The 16,915-nt window shown below is 49.3% G+C and overlaps 1 protein-coding gene across 1 annotated transcript in view; it reads left to right on the forward strand.

Annotated features, from left to right (window-relative positions):
• The window catches only part of LOC105466098 (hexokinase domain containing 1), a 46,745-nt gene that overhangs the window by 15,943 nt on the left and 13,887 nt on the right, over positions 1–16,915 (forward strand). The window contains exons 5-12 of the mRNA XM_011715034.2: positions 1,655–1,750; positions 3,239–3,338; positions 5,747–5,930; positions 8,928–9,083; positions 10,197–10,430; positions 11,332–11,636; positions 13,481–13,626; positions 13,724–13,843. Of these exons, the coding sequence (XP_011713336.2) occupies positions 1,655–1,750; positions 3,239–3,338; positions 5,747–5,930; positions 8,928–9,083; positions 10,197–10,430; positions 11,332–11,636; positions 13,481–13,626; positions 13,724–13,843 (1,341 nt within the window). The remainder of the gene's footprint in view (positions 1–1,654; positions 1,751–3,238; positions 3,339–5,746; positions 5,931–8,927; positions 9,084–10,196; positions 10,431–11,331; positions 11,637–13,480; positions 13,627–13,723; positions 13,844–16,915) is intronic.

Below are 16,915 nucleotides of genomic sequence, written 5' to 3' on the forward strand. Positions count from 1 at the left end.
ATTGTTCAATTCCCACCTATGAGTGAGAACATGCAGTGTTTGGTTTTCTGTTCTTGAGACAGTTTGCTGAGAATGATGGTTTCCAGCTGCATCCATGTCCCTACAAAGGACACAAACTCATCCTTTTTTTATGGCTGCATAGTATTCCATGGTGTATATGTGCCACATTTTCTTAATCCAGTCGGGAACAGAAAGTCTTAACCAAAGAGAAATTTCTGTGTGTGTGTGTGTGTGTGTGTGTGTGTGTGCATGTTTTTCTGATAATAAAATAAATGGTAATACTTTTTCAAGGTTAAAAAAAAGAGAGAAGGAATGGAAACGTTTAAAGAAGAAAATAGAAATCACCACTCATCTCAACATTCAACTATTCCCACCACTAGAATTGTGGGTTTTTCTTTTACTCATAGCTATATTAAGCACAAGTGTTATCCTGTATCTATAGTTTAGGAAATCTATGGTTGATTCCAGTCACCAAATATTTGAGACAAAAAGAAAATGTACAGTAGTATGGAATTGCCTTTTTTATTTAACATTCTATCACAAGCATTTATCCCTCACTTCCCCCATCCACCTTCCCTGCAACAAGGATTTTTGAAGAAAGCCACCCTGTGCATCTCTTCCGGCTCTGTCCGGGGAGGCAGGGATGTTGTCATAGCCTATGAGGGCAGAAGTTAGGGAGAGCTACCACACGGCGGCGCTGTGGTGCAGGGAAAAAGCCTGAGGGCTGGTCCAGAGTCAGAGACCTGCGTTCTGCTAGGGCTCTGTCCTTCACTCGCGGTGAGATTCAGAGCAATTTCCTCCCTCTCTCAATCTCAGGGTTTTAAAATCCGTAAATTGAGGGAAATGGAGGAGGTGTGGTCAGGAAGTTTGTGAGCTTGGGTCAGCTGCTCTTGACTGAGAAGACTTGGGCGACTCTCTTAACTTCCAAGTTCTCTTCCAGTCTGAAATGTTGTATGATTATTTGCGATTTCAGACACGAAACTCAGGAAACACCATTTGTAAGCAATGATTGATAATGCAAATTGAGTACCATTTTTCTTTCGTTCTCCTTATTAAGAGATGAGGTCTCCTTATGTTGCCCAGGCAGGCCTGGAACCCCTGGCCTCAAGTGATCCACCTGCCTCAGGCTCCCAAGCAGGTGGGACTACAGGTGCGGGCCACTCTGCCTGGTTGGGAATCAGTTTTCTAAGTTGAAATTAAGTTCCTGAGACAGTCCTGCAAGGTTCCACCATGTTAATTCTGTTCTGTGGACCTGGCAAACCATGCGTTCTGCATGTTTAATACACCGGGTATTTTCATTAGAGCATTCCTTTGAGAGAGGTAGGGAGGTACATTTCCATTTTGCAGAGGTGTAGACTGAGGCTCAGAGAGGTTAAACGGCTTGTCTAATGTCTCATGAATCCAAGAGCTCTAACTTTTCAATAATTACTCCTTCTGCTACCATATATTTCAAACCACTCAGATGAGAGTAATACAGTCATTTAAATTATTAGAAAAGGCTGCAGAAGTGATGTTTTAAAAAATTGGGGGGATTCAGTTTAGAGAAGAGAAGGCCATGGGGGATGCATGTAGGCATGAAGTTTCTGCAGCTCAGTTGCACATTGCGCATCTCAGCACCTCTTTCATTTAAACTGGACCTGAAATCTTCTCCCAGGGTGTCCTGCTTTCATGGACAAAGAAGTTTAAGGCACGAGGAGTTCAGGACACGGATGTGGTGAGCCGTCTGACCAAAGCCATGAGGAGACACAAGGTGAGGAATTCACCTCCGTGTGAGAGGCTCTCCCAGCCCTAGTTCCTTTCTCTTGGGTTGGAGGGGTGGGGGTGGGGTGAAGGGTCACATATGGTGCCTGCCTGGAGGGAGAATCAGAGAAGGAATTGATCTTAGAAAAAGTCCTACTGTAGTACAGATGTGGCCAACTTGGATGAACCCACAGAGCCTTGGTAGGCGGGGCTTGCACAAATCCCTATTGAAAGGTGGCCAGCTCATCCCTGGGCCTCCCCAGCAGCCACAGCCCTCTTCCGGAGGTCTTGGTTAGATCTAATGCTGTGTGTAGGCCCTGCACGCCCTCCTCTCTGAGGCCAAAAAGATCATATTCTTTCCAGGCTGGTTCTGTATTTCACTGTCCACTCTTTGTCCATTAAATATCCCTATTTGTTGAATGTATTTTACAATAATTTAAACTACTGCAAAAGCAAGACCCACTCCTTGCTGAGCTGAAAAGTACACAAACCCAAATTGCTTGTTACCCTGACAGCAAGAGGCATGTTTTGCTGCATAGCCTTCCAGTCTTTTTTTCTTTAAAGCTGGGATCTTATTCTTTTATAGCCTGCATTTTCCCTTATGGGTTTCATTTTGCTTTTTTTTTTTTTTTTTTTTTTTTTTTTAGCGATGAGGTCCTGCTGTGTTGCCCAGGCTGGTAGTGCCTGGCACTCCATCCTCAAATTCCTAGGCTCCAGTGATCCTCCCACCTCAGCCTCCTGCATAGCTGGGACTATAGGCAAAAGCCACATGCCTGGCTCTCATTTTATTTTAAAATGTTCTTCCAAACTTTGGGGGATATTGGTGCAATAAGCCAAGCCGACTTGGCAGAACAGGAAATCCAGACAGGAAGTCACCAAGCCACACATGGGGAGGACATGGCCGAGTCTGTGCCTGCTGGCTGAGATGTCCCCGTGGGTGAGGACTTTGGTGTTTTCTCCTGGAAATGCCACTGCTCCCAGGATAAACATGCTTTCCTCGATGTCTTCCCAGGGTCCCACAAACAAAGGCTGAAACCTGTAGTCTCAGCTACTCGGGAGACTGAGGCAGGAGGATCACTTGAGCCCAGGAGTTTGAGGCTGTGGTGTGCTATGTTTGTACCTGTGAACAGCCATCACACTCTATCCTGGGCAACATAATGAGACCCTATCTGTAGATTAAAAACTAAAATTTTTTAAATTAAAAAAAAAAACAACAAAAAGCAAGGGCTGGAGTCTTAGTGGCCTGTCCCTCATATTTCCACTGCAGAGGCCTTCACTCGCAAAGCAGGAGGACGGGCTCCCGCTTCAGCTCCCGTCGGCTCTTTCTCTCTCCAGGACCCTGAACCTTGATGAGGTCTTCCTCCTTCAGACAGGCCTAGCAGGCAGGATCTAGGGATGTCTCAGCAGCCACCTTCCCTGCCCGCTGCCTCTGTGGGGAAGGAGGGAGGGAAACACCTCCTTCCCACCCGCTGATGCCCTCTGGCCTTGTGTTCGGCAGGACATGGACGTGGACATCCTGGCCGTGGTCAATGACACCGTGGGGACCATGATGACCTGTGCCTATGACGACCCCTACTGCGAAGTCGGTGTCATCATCGGTAACTCAGTTGGACTGGTGTTTTGAGGGTGGGGCAGAAGGGACTATTGGGGATGAGTGAATTCGGTGGGAAGGGCACTGACACTATTTAGGAGAAGCAACATAGGGACATGAAAAATTCATTCATTCACTCATCCATTCATCCATCATTCAGCAAGTGTTTACTGAGCACCCGCTGTGTGCCGGGCCCTGGGCTTGGCACTGGGTTCTGAGTGGGGAGTTCCTGTGCTCCGGGAACTTTCAGTGGGGAGGTGGGTGAGAGGCCCAGAGAGCCTAAACTATTAAGATAATTTCAAGTGGTGGTTAGCGTGATAAAAGAAAAAAAGACACCAAAGAGAGTGATGTGACTGTGAGTGAGATGAGGCGTCAGGGAAGCCTCTCTGAGGGATGGCATTTGAGCCGGGACCTCAGTGATGCAAACCAGGGGGCAAGGTAGAGGTCCGGGGGTAAGGAGTCCCTGGCAAAGGAAAGAGGACACCCACAGGCTTGGAGACGGGAAGGGGTCCAGGGAGGGGGTCCTGGGGGAACCCAATAGCCAAGTGGTGTCTGGATGAGGTGAGTGAAGGCTGAGAGTCGGAGGCCATTCAAGTGAGAGGGAGTGCACAGACTGGGCAGATTGCACAGGATGTGGACACAGTCACTGTAAGGTCACCGGCTTATCCCCTGAGGGAGACTGGAAGGCACTGGGGAACTCTGGGGGGGGGGATGGATAAATGGATGCCCATTTTATTTTTTTACTTGAGACGGAGTCTTGCTCTGTCGCCCAGGCTGGAGTGCAGTGGCGCAATCTCGGCTCACTGCAACCTCTGCCTCCCGGGCTCAAGCAATTCTCCTGCCTCAGCCTCTCGAGTAGCTGGGATTACAGGTGCCCACCACCACGTCTGGTTAATTTTTTGTATTTTTAGTAGAGATGGGGTTTCACTGTGTTGGCCAGAATGGTCTCAATCTCCTGACCTCAAGTGATTTCACCCACCTTGGTCTCCCAAAGTGCTGGGATTACAGCCATGAGCCACCACGCCAAGCCGGATGTGCATTTTTTAAAAGCCCATTTTGGCTGCTGTGTGGATAATCAATTACTGGGGACAAGAGTGGAAGCAGGGCGACCATCCAAGAGGCCACTGGACTGTCAGGCAAGGTGCACTGCAGCTCTGGACCGGGAGGTCGTGGTGCAGTGGGGGTGTCCAGTGGGTGGTCTCCACACCAGAGCCAGGGGATCTGCTGGAGGAATGTGTGGGAAGGCATTTGGGGTACAGTAAAGCTGAATGGCTCTGACTTATAGGTTGTTCTTGAATATCCCCCTCTCCTTTTCCCATTCCTTTACCCCTCCTGGGGAAAGTTCTTCTGAATTGCTTTTTCTTAATGTCCCTCAAGACCCTCCTCAGCCTGGCTTTCCCGAAGGGCAGGTCTTTAAAGCTGAGGGACATCTGCCCTTCTGTTTCCAGGAGCCTCGGGATGGATCAGGCCTTTGCCAGTCATGGCACCCGTCTGTCACTGTGGCTGCATCTGGTAACCACAGATTGGGGGGCCACGCCTAAACAGTGTCTGTGCATTTCTGAGAAAAGCTTTTTCCAAACATTACATTCTGTTTTTCTACATTTCTCATTTTCCATGTTGGCATTTAAAATACTCACACCAGAGTATCAGCCAAGGAAAGATACTAAAAAAAAGAAAAAACCCCCGAAAATTCAAATAGCTTTATTGAGGCATAAAAGTCCTCCGATTTTAGGTGTACGATTCAATGATTTGTAGTAAACATACAGTTTTGTAACCATCACCACAATCTGATTTTAGAACATTTCTATCCTCCCAAAAGAGTCCAAAAAGATGGTGCCCACTTGCAGTCATTCCCCAGCGCTCAAGTGTTTGAGGCATTTCCTTGGAGCGATTTTGTGTTTTGCATAACGGAGTGTTGCTTTCTTAGGTGGTAGCTAATCACTGTCTAAGATAAGCATGCAGCTTCTGCTAGAAACAATTTGTGGCACGCCATAAGTAAAGAATATTTTTAGTACCAAATAGAGAGGAAGCTAAGTAGCTTAGGGAAAGAATTTTCAAAATTACCCTGGGTTGGTGATTTTCTGAAAAAAATATTTACAAGATTAGCTTCATATATCATCCTCTTGTAAGAGCGCTTCGTCAGCTTTCATCCATATTCATCAGGGGACTTCTTCACAATTGACTCCATTCAGAACTGCAAAGCCTGAGCACCCTGAGAAGTGCAGACTTGACATGTCAGCTGTTTTCCCCATGTGCTTGGGGCTTGCCCAAGCTGCTTCCCCCAGCGAGAGCCGGCCCCCAGGGCATGAAAAGCACTTTGTGGTACATTGAGGAGGACTCCCCAGCCGTCAAGAGTTCTGTCTGTGCCCAGCTGGGAGCCTTCTCTCTGCATATTCTCTCTGATCCCTGGTTCAGGAACAGGCACAAATGCGTGTTACATGGAGGACATGAGCAACATTGACCTGGTGGAGGGCGACGAGGGCAGGATGTGCATCAACACAGAGTGGGGGGCCTTCGGGGACGATGGGGCCCTGGAGGACATTCGCACTGAGTTCGACAGGGAGCTGGACCTCGGCTCTCTCAACCCGGGAAAGCAAATGTGAGTTCCATTCTGCTGTTATCTGGGCATCGGCATCAGGCAGGGCCCAATCACTCAGGTCCCCTGGCTGCCTGGGAGGCTCTCCAGCTGTGACTAGCTATCCATCACAACTTTCTTTCTTTCTTTTTTTTTTTTTGAGACGGGGTCTCACTCTCTAGCCCAGGCTAGAGTGCGGTGGCCCGATCTTGGCTCACTGCAACCTCCACCTTCCAGGCTCAAGCAATCCTCCCACCTCAGCGTCCAGAGGAGTTGGGACTACAGGCACGCGCCACCATGCCTGGCTGATTTTTGTATTTTTTGTGGAGTTGGGGTTTTGCTATGTTGGCTAGGCTGGTTTTGCACTCCTGAGCTCAGGCAATCCTCCTGCCTCAGACTCCCAAAGTGCTGGGATTACAGGCGTGAGCCACCATGCCCGGCCCCGTTACAACAAATTTCTAAGGCATTGCTTGTATTTCAGTTTCATTTGACAAATGAGGAAATAGGAGCCAAGGACATTGAAAGATTTCCCTAAGTCATAACCCTAATAACCCTAATTCTAATTCAGTCAGTATTTCTGGGTTACGTATGTACATAAAAGGCACTGAAGATAAGAGCACTCGGACGTGTGGCCGCAGAACACACCTGGGCAGCGAGGAGAAGGCAGGCGCAGCTGAACTCCTTGTGTTCGCATGTCTGCCGGCCGCCTTGCTTTCTCGGAGGCCTCATCACTCAGCAGGTGGGGGCTCTGGCAGGACCTTCCCTCCATGTTTGCTGTCCATTTTTATTTTGATGCTCAAATTGTTTCAGATTTGGGCAAAGGAAGCCCCTGAAGCTGGCTCCTGTGTCCTTTTGACATGTTCCATCACTCTTTAAATACTTCCTTATTTCCTGGCACTGTAAGATGTTCCCGGCTCATGTCACACTTTCCTAGCCCCAGCCCTGGAATCAGTCATTTTGTCAAGACATACGGGTGAATTTCAAGCACCTTCTAGGAGTGATTCAAACGCTAGAACTGCCCACCCAGGAAGCACATTCCTCTTTGGTGGCACCTACTTCAGGCACTTGCCCATGCTGTAGTGACCCAGAGCAGTCATGTGCCAAGGATGTGGTGTCCATTTTTTGAATTTTATCATCTTCACCCATTTCCATTTTACTTAAATTCTATTCTTTCCAGGCCTGGTGGCTCATGCCTGTAATCCCAGCACTTTGGGAGGCTGAGGTGGGAGGACTGCTTTAGTCCTGGAGTTTGAGACCAGTTTGGGCAACATAGTGAGACCAGTCTCTACAAAAATAAAAAAAAAAAAAAAAAATTAGGCCGGGCGCGGTGGCTCAAGCCTGTAATCCCAGCACTTTGGGAGGCCGAGACGGGTGGATCACGAGGTCAGGAGATCGAGACCATCCTGGCTAACACGGTGAAACTCCGTCTCTACTAAAAAATACAAAAAACTAGCCGGGCGGGGTGGCAGCGCCTGTAGTCCCAGCTACTCGGGAGGCTGAGGCAGGAGAATGGCGTGAACCCGGGAGGCGGAGCTTGCAGTGAGCTGAGATCCGGCCACTGCACTCCAGCCTGGGCGACAGAACGAGACTCTGTCTCAAAAAAAAAAAAAAAAAAAAAAAAATCAGGTGTGATGACAGATGCCTGTAGTTCCAACCGCTCAGGAGACTGAGGTGGGAGGATCACTTGAGCCTGGGAAGGTCCAGGGTGCAGTGAGCCGTGATTGTACCATTGCACTCCAGCCTGGGCAACAGAGCAAGACCCTGTCTCAAAAAATATGTATATATATTATATTCCTTAACATCCACCCTAAATTTCTTTTGATTGTCTTCTGTTTTTTTAATGTTCAAATACTTTTTTTTTTTTTTTTTGAGATGGAGTCTCACTCTGTCGCCCAGGCTAGAGTGCTGTCGTGCAATCTTGGCTCACTGCTACCTCTGCCTTCCGGGTTCAAGCAATTCTCCTGCCTCAACCTCCTGAGTAGCTGGGATTACAGGCATGCGCCACCACACCTGGCTAATTTTTTTGTATTTTTAGTAGAGACGGGGTTTCACCATATTGGCCAGGCTCGTCTTGAACTCTTGACCTTGTGATCCACCCACCTCAGCCTCCCAAAGGGCTGGAATTACAGGCGTGAGCCACTGCACCTGGCCTGTTCTAAGACTTTTTATAATGAACTATATAAGGTAGATTATGACATAGATTGTTCTTAATTTTGGGTCTTATTGTGTTTGGAAAATAAGCATTATATTTAGGCCTGGTCCGGTGGCTCTCATCTGTAATTCCAGGGATTCGGGAGGCCACAGCAGGAGAAACACTTGAGGCCAAGAGTTTAAGATGAGCCTGGGCAACATAATGAGACCCTGCCTCTACAAAAATAAAAAAATTAGCCAGGTGTGGTGGTGCACACCTGTGGGAGGCTGAGGCAGGAGGATCACTTGAGGCCAGGAGTTGGAGGCTGTTGTGAGCTATGATTGCACCCCTGCACTTTAGCCTGGGTGACAGAACGAGACCCTGTCTCTGATGATGATGATGATAATAATAACAATAATAATATTTAATAGTCTGCCTGGGAAACAATTAGGAATTGTTGGTGTGCAGACTTGGAGTAAAGCTGTAGGTAGCCATGGAGATCTTAAATCCACATTGTTGTAGAGCCTCTCTGGGGCTGTCCAAGCCCGTCTCACAGGCACAGAATCTTTCTCTCTTGGACAGAAGTTTGATGTAGGAGTGGGAAGCATCTGAGTGTGAAATTTGACTTGTCGCATCATGTTTGAGTGATTTTGGGAAAATACCCAAAGTCTATGAAATTGAGAGTCCCTGTGCTCGATGTGAGAATGGTACCCATGGCCAGGGTGATTTGAGACAAAAGTTCTTGCCATCCAGCACTTTGTGAGAGGGAGGAATCTTGGCTTAGCCCTCTCCCATCTGCTCCTGCCTGCGGGCAGTGGCTCCTGGTCTTTGGGAAATGATGCAGCTTAATCAAACGGGCTTCGTCCACTGATCTGTTCACCAACATGCAGGTTTGAGAAGATGATCAGTGGCCTGTACCTGGGGGAGCTTGTCAGGCTTATCTTGCTGAAGATGGCCAAGGCTGGCCTCCTGTTCGGCGGTGAGAAATCTTCTGCTCTCCACACTAAGGGCAAGATTGAAACACGGCACGTGGCTGCCATGGAGAAGTAAGCAAGTCCCTCTGCCTTGGCTCCGTGGAGAGTTGGGATGGGAGGCCCAGGTGTGGGGTGCTCCGTGTGGTAGGACAGCAGGAGGGACTAGATCCTCCTTCACCAGGAGGATTTCAGATCTGGTCATGGCTTCAGATGGGTTAGCAATTTCTGCCGTGACCCAGATGAGAGCTTCTTGTTGATTTCATCAGTGAGGAACTCTGATGTCGGAGGGCCACCCTCTTCCCATGTTCTGCTGCCTTCTTCTTAAAGTGGTAACTTGTAACATTTTTAGGATCACAGATCCTTTTGAGAGCTAGACCCTTAGCCCCGAAAATGTACATTCACACACAAGTTTGCTTACAATATCAGGGCATCCTTGGACACTAAGCCCATGTGTGGAATCCAAGTCCAGAACTCCTGTGATAGCAGAGCCTTCTTGACCTGCTCCCATCAGGAACTGGCTTTGAATGTGGTGATTTGAGGCCTTACACACAGGTCTCTCGCATGGGGAGCTGGCTGGTGAAGGCTGCAGGTGAAGGCGACTGGCCCCTGTGTGACTGCATTGCCGTCCAGCACATCTGAGGGTCCTGCTTCTCAGGCTTAGTAACCCTGGTATTGCCTTGACTTTGTGATCAGTTTAGATTCTGAGCTCAGCCATGTGGCGCTGACCTACAGCATCTATGTCTATGCAAAACTAGGCAGGGACAGAATTTCTGTGAAAGTCAGCATAGCACAGGGTGATTAAAAGTGTGGGTGCTAGAATCTAACTGCTGAGTTCAAATCTCGGCTCTAGCCCTTACTAGCTGTACAGCCATGGGCAAGTTACTCACCCTTTCTGCACTCACATCTCTCATCTGTACGATAGGGTAATGACGGTGCCTCGCGCAGGATTTGTGTAAACGTTGAAGGAGTTAATACGTGTAAAATCCTTAGACAAGCACCTGGCTCATGGTGACTGCTCAGTTAGTGGCAGCTGCTACTATCAATGTTGATATTGTTATTTTTATGTTATTACTATGGCCCTGTCTGTTAATTTTCACAATCCTGAGAGGTGGGGAAGCTTGTTCGCCCGGGAGGATACCAATGGGATGCAGAAGTGTGGCCTGCTCATTCCTGTCCCCTGGCCAGGTATAAAGAAGGCCTTGCCAATACAAGAGAGATCCTGGTGGACCTGGGCCTGGAGCCATCTGAGGCTGACTGCATTGCCGTCCAGCATGTCTGTACCATCGTCTCCTTCCGCTCAGCCAACCTCTGTGCAGCAGCCCTGGCAGCCATCCTGACACGCCTCCGGGAGAACAAGAAGGTGGAACGGCTCCGGACCACGGTGGGCGTGGACGGCACCCTCTACAAGATCCACCCTCAGTGAGTGCCGCCTGCCAGCCACGCCCCCACCAACGAGTCTCCCTGGAGCAGGGCCCCAGTGTCTTCTGGACTGTACTGCTTCTCCGGGGTCTGGAACCATCAGCCCCTCTTGTTGGTTCTGAGATTACAAGGGAAAGGGTGAATCCAGGGCCCACATTCATCGGCTGGCTGGGTTGCTTCTGGGGATTACTCTTAAAGAAATATTCTGCTAAAGCCAGTTGCCTAATTAGGAATGCTGTCCCTCCATGTATCTATGTCCTTCCATCCATCACCCGCCCATTCATCTCTCCATTCATTCTTCCATCTAGCCATTATTTACTGAACACCTACTATGTGGTTAAGCCTGGGAAGTAAGATACACCTAATCATAGACAGGGAAAAATAGAGATGGCACAGGTTGCCAAGTTTATGGGAAGGGTCCTGGTAGGAAAACACAGGGAAATGGGAATTTTCCAAAAGGAAGGAGAATGAAAGCCCCTTTGGCTACCAGGGGTGGACGTGGAAGTCAAGTGGAAAGAGCCTGGAAAGAGCTCAAGTCCCTGGAAAGAGCCAAGAAAGAAAATCCTTCCCTTTGGACAGAAATGATTCTGTCCAAAGAATCATTTCTTTGAATGAATCATTTCTTCTGAATCAGAAATGATTCAGCCAATACATTCTGCACAGACTGGTTGAAATGTTCGTTGACAGAATCGGCACTTCCCTGAGCCTCCCAAGTGCCTTCCACTGCCCCAGCTTCTTAGTCCCTCCGTCCTGTCACCCCCTCCCCTCCCTACCATCAGCAAATAAAGGGCTGAGCCCCAGCCCCCCAGGGCCCTCTGGGACCAGTTCACTGCTGCCCCTGGGTCTTGCCTGAGCCTGGCCTTTATGATTGCTCAATGTTTTGCCATCATCTCTGCTTCAGGTACCCAAAACGCCTGCACAAGGTGGTGAGGAAACTGGTCCCGAGCTGTGATGTCCGATTCCTCCTGTCAGAGAGTGGCAGCACCAAGGGGGCCGCCATGGTGACTGCAGTGGCCTCCCGCGTGCAGGCCCAGCGGAAGCAGATCGACAAGGTGCTGGCTTTGTTCCGGCTGACCCGAGAGCAGCTTGTGGACGTGCAGGCCAAGATGCGGGCTGAGCTGGAGTATGGGCTGAAGAAGAAGAGCCACGGGCTGGCCACGGTCAGAATGCTGCCCACTTACGTCTGCGGGCTGCCGGACGGCACAGGTGGGCCAGCACAGCCTCCCTCTCTGAACAACCATCCAGGGCTCCCGTCAAAACTCCTCAAAGCCAGTGAGGTTCTTGGTTTTTAGAGACTTAGGTTCACGTCTCTAATGGAGGGCAGGAGTAGGTAGAAGGCTAGTATTCTTTCTACATCTGTTGGCCTTGGTTAACCCAAGGCATTTGCAGTAAAAAACAAAACAAACAAACAAACAAAAAACACAGAAAACCTACATTAGGTTATGTGTGCGCACTTACGTGTGTGTGGATGAGAACATGAGTGCACCCCCGACCCCCAGATCCTGACCCCATGGACTTTGTTTTTGATGCCTGGGATTGCCTGGGCTTGTCTCCTGCTGCTTCTCTGGCTCTGTTCTCTTCTGTGGCTTGGCTGACTTCCCTTTCCCTCTCATCACTTCTGCCCCCAACTTCTCCAACCCTTGATCCTTCTGGTCCTCGGTGCTCAGCCAAAAGAAGCCACTAAGTAGTGAAGTCAGTTCTTCAGACAAATTATTTTACCTCTTTGAATCTCACGAGACTCTTCCAGAAATAATGACCTTAGTAAAATACTTTACATCTTATAATTTGCTTTTGAACCTTTTATTTCATTTCATCCCCACAACCACTTGGAATGTTGCCAAAGAGGGAATGGTTCCCATTTTATGGATGCCATAACTGACACGGAGGCTAGATGAGCTACTCAAGGTCTAACAGCTATACTTGGGATCTCTTAACTGAGAGCAGTAAAAGACACTATTTTATTTTTATTTTTATTTTTATTTTGAGAAGGAGTCTCACTCTGTCACCTAGGCTGGAGTGCAGTGGCACAATTTTGGCTCACTGCAAGCTTCGCCTCCCGGGTTCACACCATTCTCCTGCCTCAGCCTCCTAAGTAGCTGAGACTACAGGAGCCCGCCGCCACGCCCAGCTGATTTTTTGTATTTTTTTTTTTTTTTTTTGAGACGGAGTCTCACGCTGTTGCCCAGGCTGGAGTGCAGTGGCGCGATCTCGGCTCACTGCAAGCTCCGCCTCCCGGGTTCCCGCCATTCTCCTGCCTCAGCCTCCTGAGTAGCTGGGACTACAGGCGCCCGCCACCGCGCCCGGCTAATTTTTTGTATTTTTAGTAGAGACGGGGTTTCACTGTGGTCTCGATCTCCTGACCTTGTGATCCGCCCGCCTCGGCCTCCCAAAGTGCTGGGATTACAGGCTTGAGCCACCGCGCCCGGCCTGATTTTTTGTATTTTTAGTAGAGATGGGGTTTCACTGTGTTAGCCAGGATAGTCTCGGTCTCCTGACCTCTTGATCCGCCCGCCTCGGACTTCCAAAGTGCTGGGATTATAGGCGTGAGCCACTGTGCCCAGCCAGAGGCCCTTTGGGTATCTGAATCATGCACGTCCTTGACTGGATGCCCCGCACCGTTCCTTGTGGCTCCAGAGAAGGCTGTCAGTCAGTGAAGCTGAAAGAGCCTTCAGAGGTTCAGTCTCATTTTGCAGATGTGGAAGGAAAGGACCTTGCCTCTCTTGCTCAAGGAAAAAAGCCGTTTCTCAGAAGCCCCAGGTCCCTTGACTCCAGGCCAGGCCTCTTTTCATGGCACTTCACTGGTGATAGTGTAGGTGGTGCCTGGGCATTTACCACAGAAGTGGAGGCCAAGGAAAGCAGCCTGGTCTCACGCAGGCTCAAGATGCTGCCCAGGGACCAGTCACTGTGCACGGTGGCCCGCACGACCCTCTGGTCTGTGAGGCCCAGGAGTGCAGGCCTTGGGTCTGCTCTGCTCCAGCATCTCCTCTTCCTCCCAATGCTCCGACACGAGTCCCTGTCATGGAGTGCAGCTGCTGCTTTCTCCATCACAGAGAAAGGAAAGTTTCTTGCCCTGGATCTTGGGGGAACCAACTTCCGGGTCCTCCTGGTGAAGATCAGAAGTGGACGGAGGTCAGTGCGAATGTACAACAAGATCTTCGCCATCCCCCTGGAGATCATGCAGGGCACTGGTGAGGAGGTAAGTGCTAGGAAAGGCCTTTGGGCTCCGAGGTGCCAGCCTGCCACCCTGCATCAATGTCCACCCGGTGTGAATGCCGCTGTCTCTCTCTCTGCAGCTCTTTGACCACATTGTGCAGTGCATTGCCGACTTCCTGGACTACATGGGCCTCAAGGGGGCCTCCCTACCTTTGGGCTTCACGTTCTCATTTCCCTGCAGGCAGATGAGCATTGACAAGGTAAGACAGCCCCACCAGACTCATGGCCAGCCCAGTGGGCTTCCTTCCTCTACTGGGGCCATCTCCGGATAACTCCCAGCCAGCCTTCATTTTTACAGGGATCTTGGGTTCGGGGCAGCTGGGAACACATGATAGAGAATTTCAACAATTTAATTTTTAATCAATTTATCACGATTTTTTAGATTGACCATTCACAAGAGAATTTAGAGTAGTATACAATAAAGGGACACATACATAATATTCCTACTAAAAGAGAGGTCGAATCATACTATGGAGAGAGGGAGGAAGAGGTAATGACCAGTGAAGTCCAGTTGTAACAATTGGGCAATAATACGATCCGTGTCTTTCTGGACAGTCATGTAAACACGGAATTGTAATGGGTTTTTATCATCCGATGAAAGAAAGCTTGCCAGCACATCACAAGAAATGCATTTCTTTCTTTCTTTCTTTCTTTTTTTTTTTTTTGAGACAGAGTTGTGTTCTTGTCACCCAGGCTGGAGTGCAATGGCGTGATCTCGGCTCACTGCAACCTCTGCCTCCTGGGTTCAAGCGATTCTCCTGCCTCAGCCTCCCAAGGTAGCTGGGATTACAGGCACCTGCCACTACCACCAGCTAACTTTTGTATTTTTAGTAGAGACGGGGTTTCGCCATGTTGGCCAGGCTGGTCTTGAACTCCTGACCTCAGGTAATTCACCCACCTCAGCCTCTCAAAGTGCTGGGATTACAGGCTTTAGTCACCATGTCTGGCAATAAATGCATTTATTTTCTAATATTAGTATCTCAGAAGCAATTGATCACACGGCCACTTTAGCCAACACTGAAGAACATCATAGTTTATCATTTTAATAGATAATTCATAAATATGGAGACATTTATCACAAAGTCTTTCTTGTAATTCTAGGGTAAAAACACCCAGGGTTGTCCGGGTGTGGTGGCTCATCTCTGTAATCCTAGCACTTTGGGAGGTCGACATGGAAGGATTGCTTAAGGCCAGGAGTTCAAGACCAGCCTGGGCAACATAGTGAGACCCCATGTCTTAAAAAACAAACAAACAGACCAGGAGCGGTGGCCCACGCCTGTAATCCCAGCACTTTGGGAGGCCGAGGCAGGTGGATCACGAGGTCAGGAGATGGAGACCATCTTGGATAACACAGTGAAACCCCGTCTCTACTAAAAATACAAAAAAATATTAGCCAGGTGTGGTAGCGGGTGCCTCTAGTCCCGGCTACTTGGGAGGCTGAGGCAGGAGAATGGCGTGAACCAGGGAGGCGGAGATTGCAGTGAGCCGAGATCGCGCCACTGCACTCCATCCAGACTGGGTGACAGAGCGAGACTCCGTCTCAAAAACAAAACAAAGCAAAACAAAACAAACCGTAGCCAGGCATGGTGGCATGTCCCTGTGGTCCCAGCTACTCGAGAGGATGAGGTGGGAGGATCACCTGAGCCCAGGAGATTGAGGTTCCAGTGAGCTATGATCACACCACTGCACTCCAGTTTGGGCAGCAGAGACTCCATCTCTATCAAAAACAAAAACAACATACACAACAAGCAGGCCAAGTACAGTGGCTCATGTCTGTAATCCTAGCACCGTGGGAGGCCAAGGTGGGAGGATCACTTGAGTCCAGGAGTTTGAGACCAGCCTAGGCGATATAGTAAGACCCCACCTCTAAATGTGTGTGTGTGTGTGTGTGTGTGTGTGTGGTGTGTGTGCGTGTCTGTGTGTAAAAACAAAAAATCACCCAGGCTTAACTTTATGTGTAATGAATAAAGGTTTTTTAACTGGAAAGCTAAGACTCAGGTAGGTCAGCAATATGTGTTTTTTGCACGGTTTTTCTGGTAAACTAGCTTGACCAAGAGGTAGAGCTTAGAAGTGGGGACTAGACACTGGGCTGAGCTCTTAGACTCCGCAGAGCTCCAGTGGGTCATGGGGCCTCGGCCTGGTGCTGACGGTGGGCGAGTGAGGCTGGGCCTTTGCATGAGGCTGGGGCAGAGCTGTCTGTTCTGCAGACGGAGAGAGACAGTTTGCAGCCTCTGCCAGTGCCCACACAGAAAACCTCCGGGCAAGGACATGTCCTTCTTCAGGGGCTTGGGAGCAGGCCCAGATGTGGCTATACAGAGAGGCGCAATGTCCTTTCTAAGGTTAGGAAACACAGTGGTCAAGAGCACAGACTCTGGGGTCGTGGGCTCCTGTTTTGCAGCCCTGTCTCTACTGTTCCCATCTGAATAACCTTGAGCAGATTATTTAACTTCTCTGAGGCATGGTTTCCCCGTTGGTGAAAATGGAGGAATACGGTGAGGACTAAATGAGCTCGTGTGTGTAAAATGCATAGCATGGTGTCTGGCACCTAGCAGGCCCTCAAATCCTAGTATCATCCTTCACTCTCGAGGCAGCATAGGATTGAAATTCAGCCTGGAAAAGGCTGAGAGGAACCCGGTGCTGGTAATGGTGGTGAGGGAGGGTGCGCTGTCACCAGGGCCTGACATCGTGGCAGTGAATTCTCTGCAACCCCTGGCCTCCGCTTCACAGACAGACTCACCAGCTTGTGGAGAGGAGCTCTGTCTTTCTGACAGATTGTCATCAGCCCAGCTTCCAAGACTGGCATGAAGCAGCATACAGCTTCCTAAATGTATGGGAGAATTCTGGTCAGCTCAGCAGGTCAACCAGAGAGCTCAGGACAACAATAAGGGTAGCACCAAAGACGCACTAAGATTTTGTCCAGGGCCAGGAGCAGTGGCTCACTTCTGTAATCCCAGCACTTTGGGAGGCTGAGGCGGGCAGATCACTTGAGGTCAAGAGTTCAAGACCACCCTGGCCAACATGGTGAAACCTCATCTCTACTAAAAATACAAAAATTAGCCGGGCGTGGTGGCAGGTGCCTGTAATCTCAGCTATTTGGGTGGCTGAGGCAGGAGAATCGCTAGCACTCAGGAGGTGGAGGTTGCAGTGAGCCGAGATTACACCACTGTACTCCAGCCTGGGCGACAGAGAAGACTCAGTCTCAAAAAAAGAAAAAAAAAAGTTTTTTATTTTTGTACCATTTTCTTATTGTGGTAAAATATACATAACATAAA

The sequence above is a fragment of the Macaca nemestrina genome, chromosome 9 (assembly GCF_043159975.1).
Source record: "Macaca nemestrina isolate mMacNem1 chromosome 9, mMacNem.hap1, whole genome shotgun sequence".
Classification (NCBI taxonomy): Eukaryota; Metazoa; Chordata; class Mammalia; order Primates; family Cercopithecidae; genus Macaca; species Macaca nemestrina.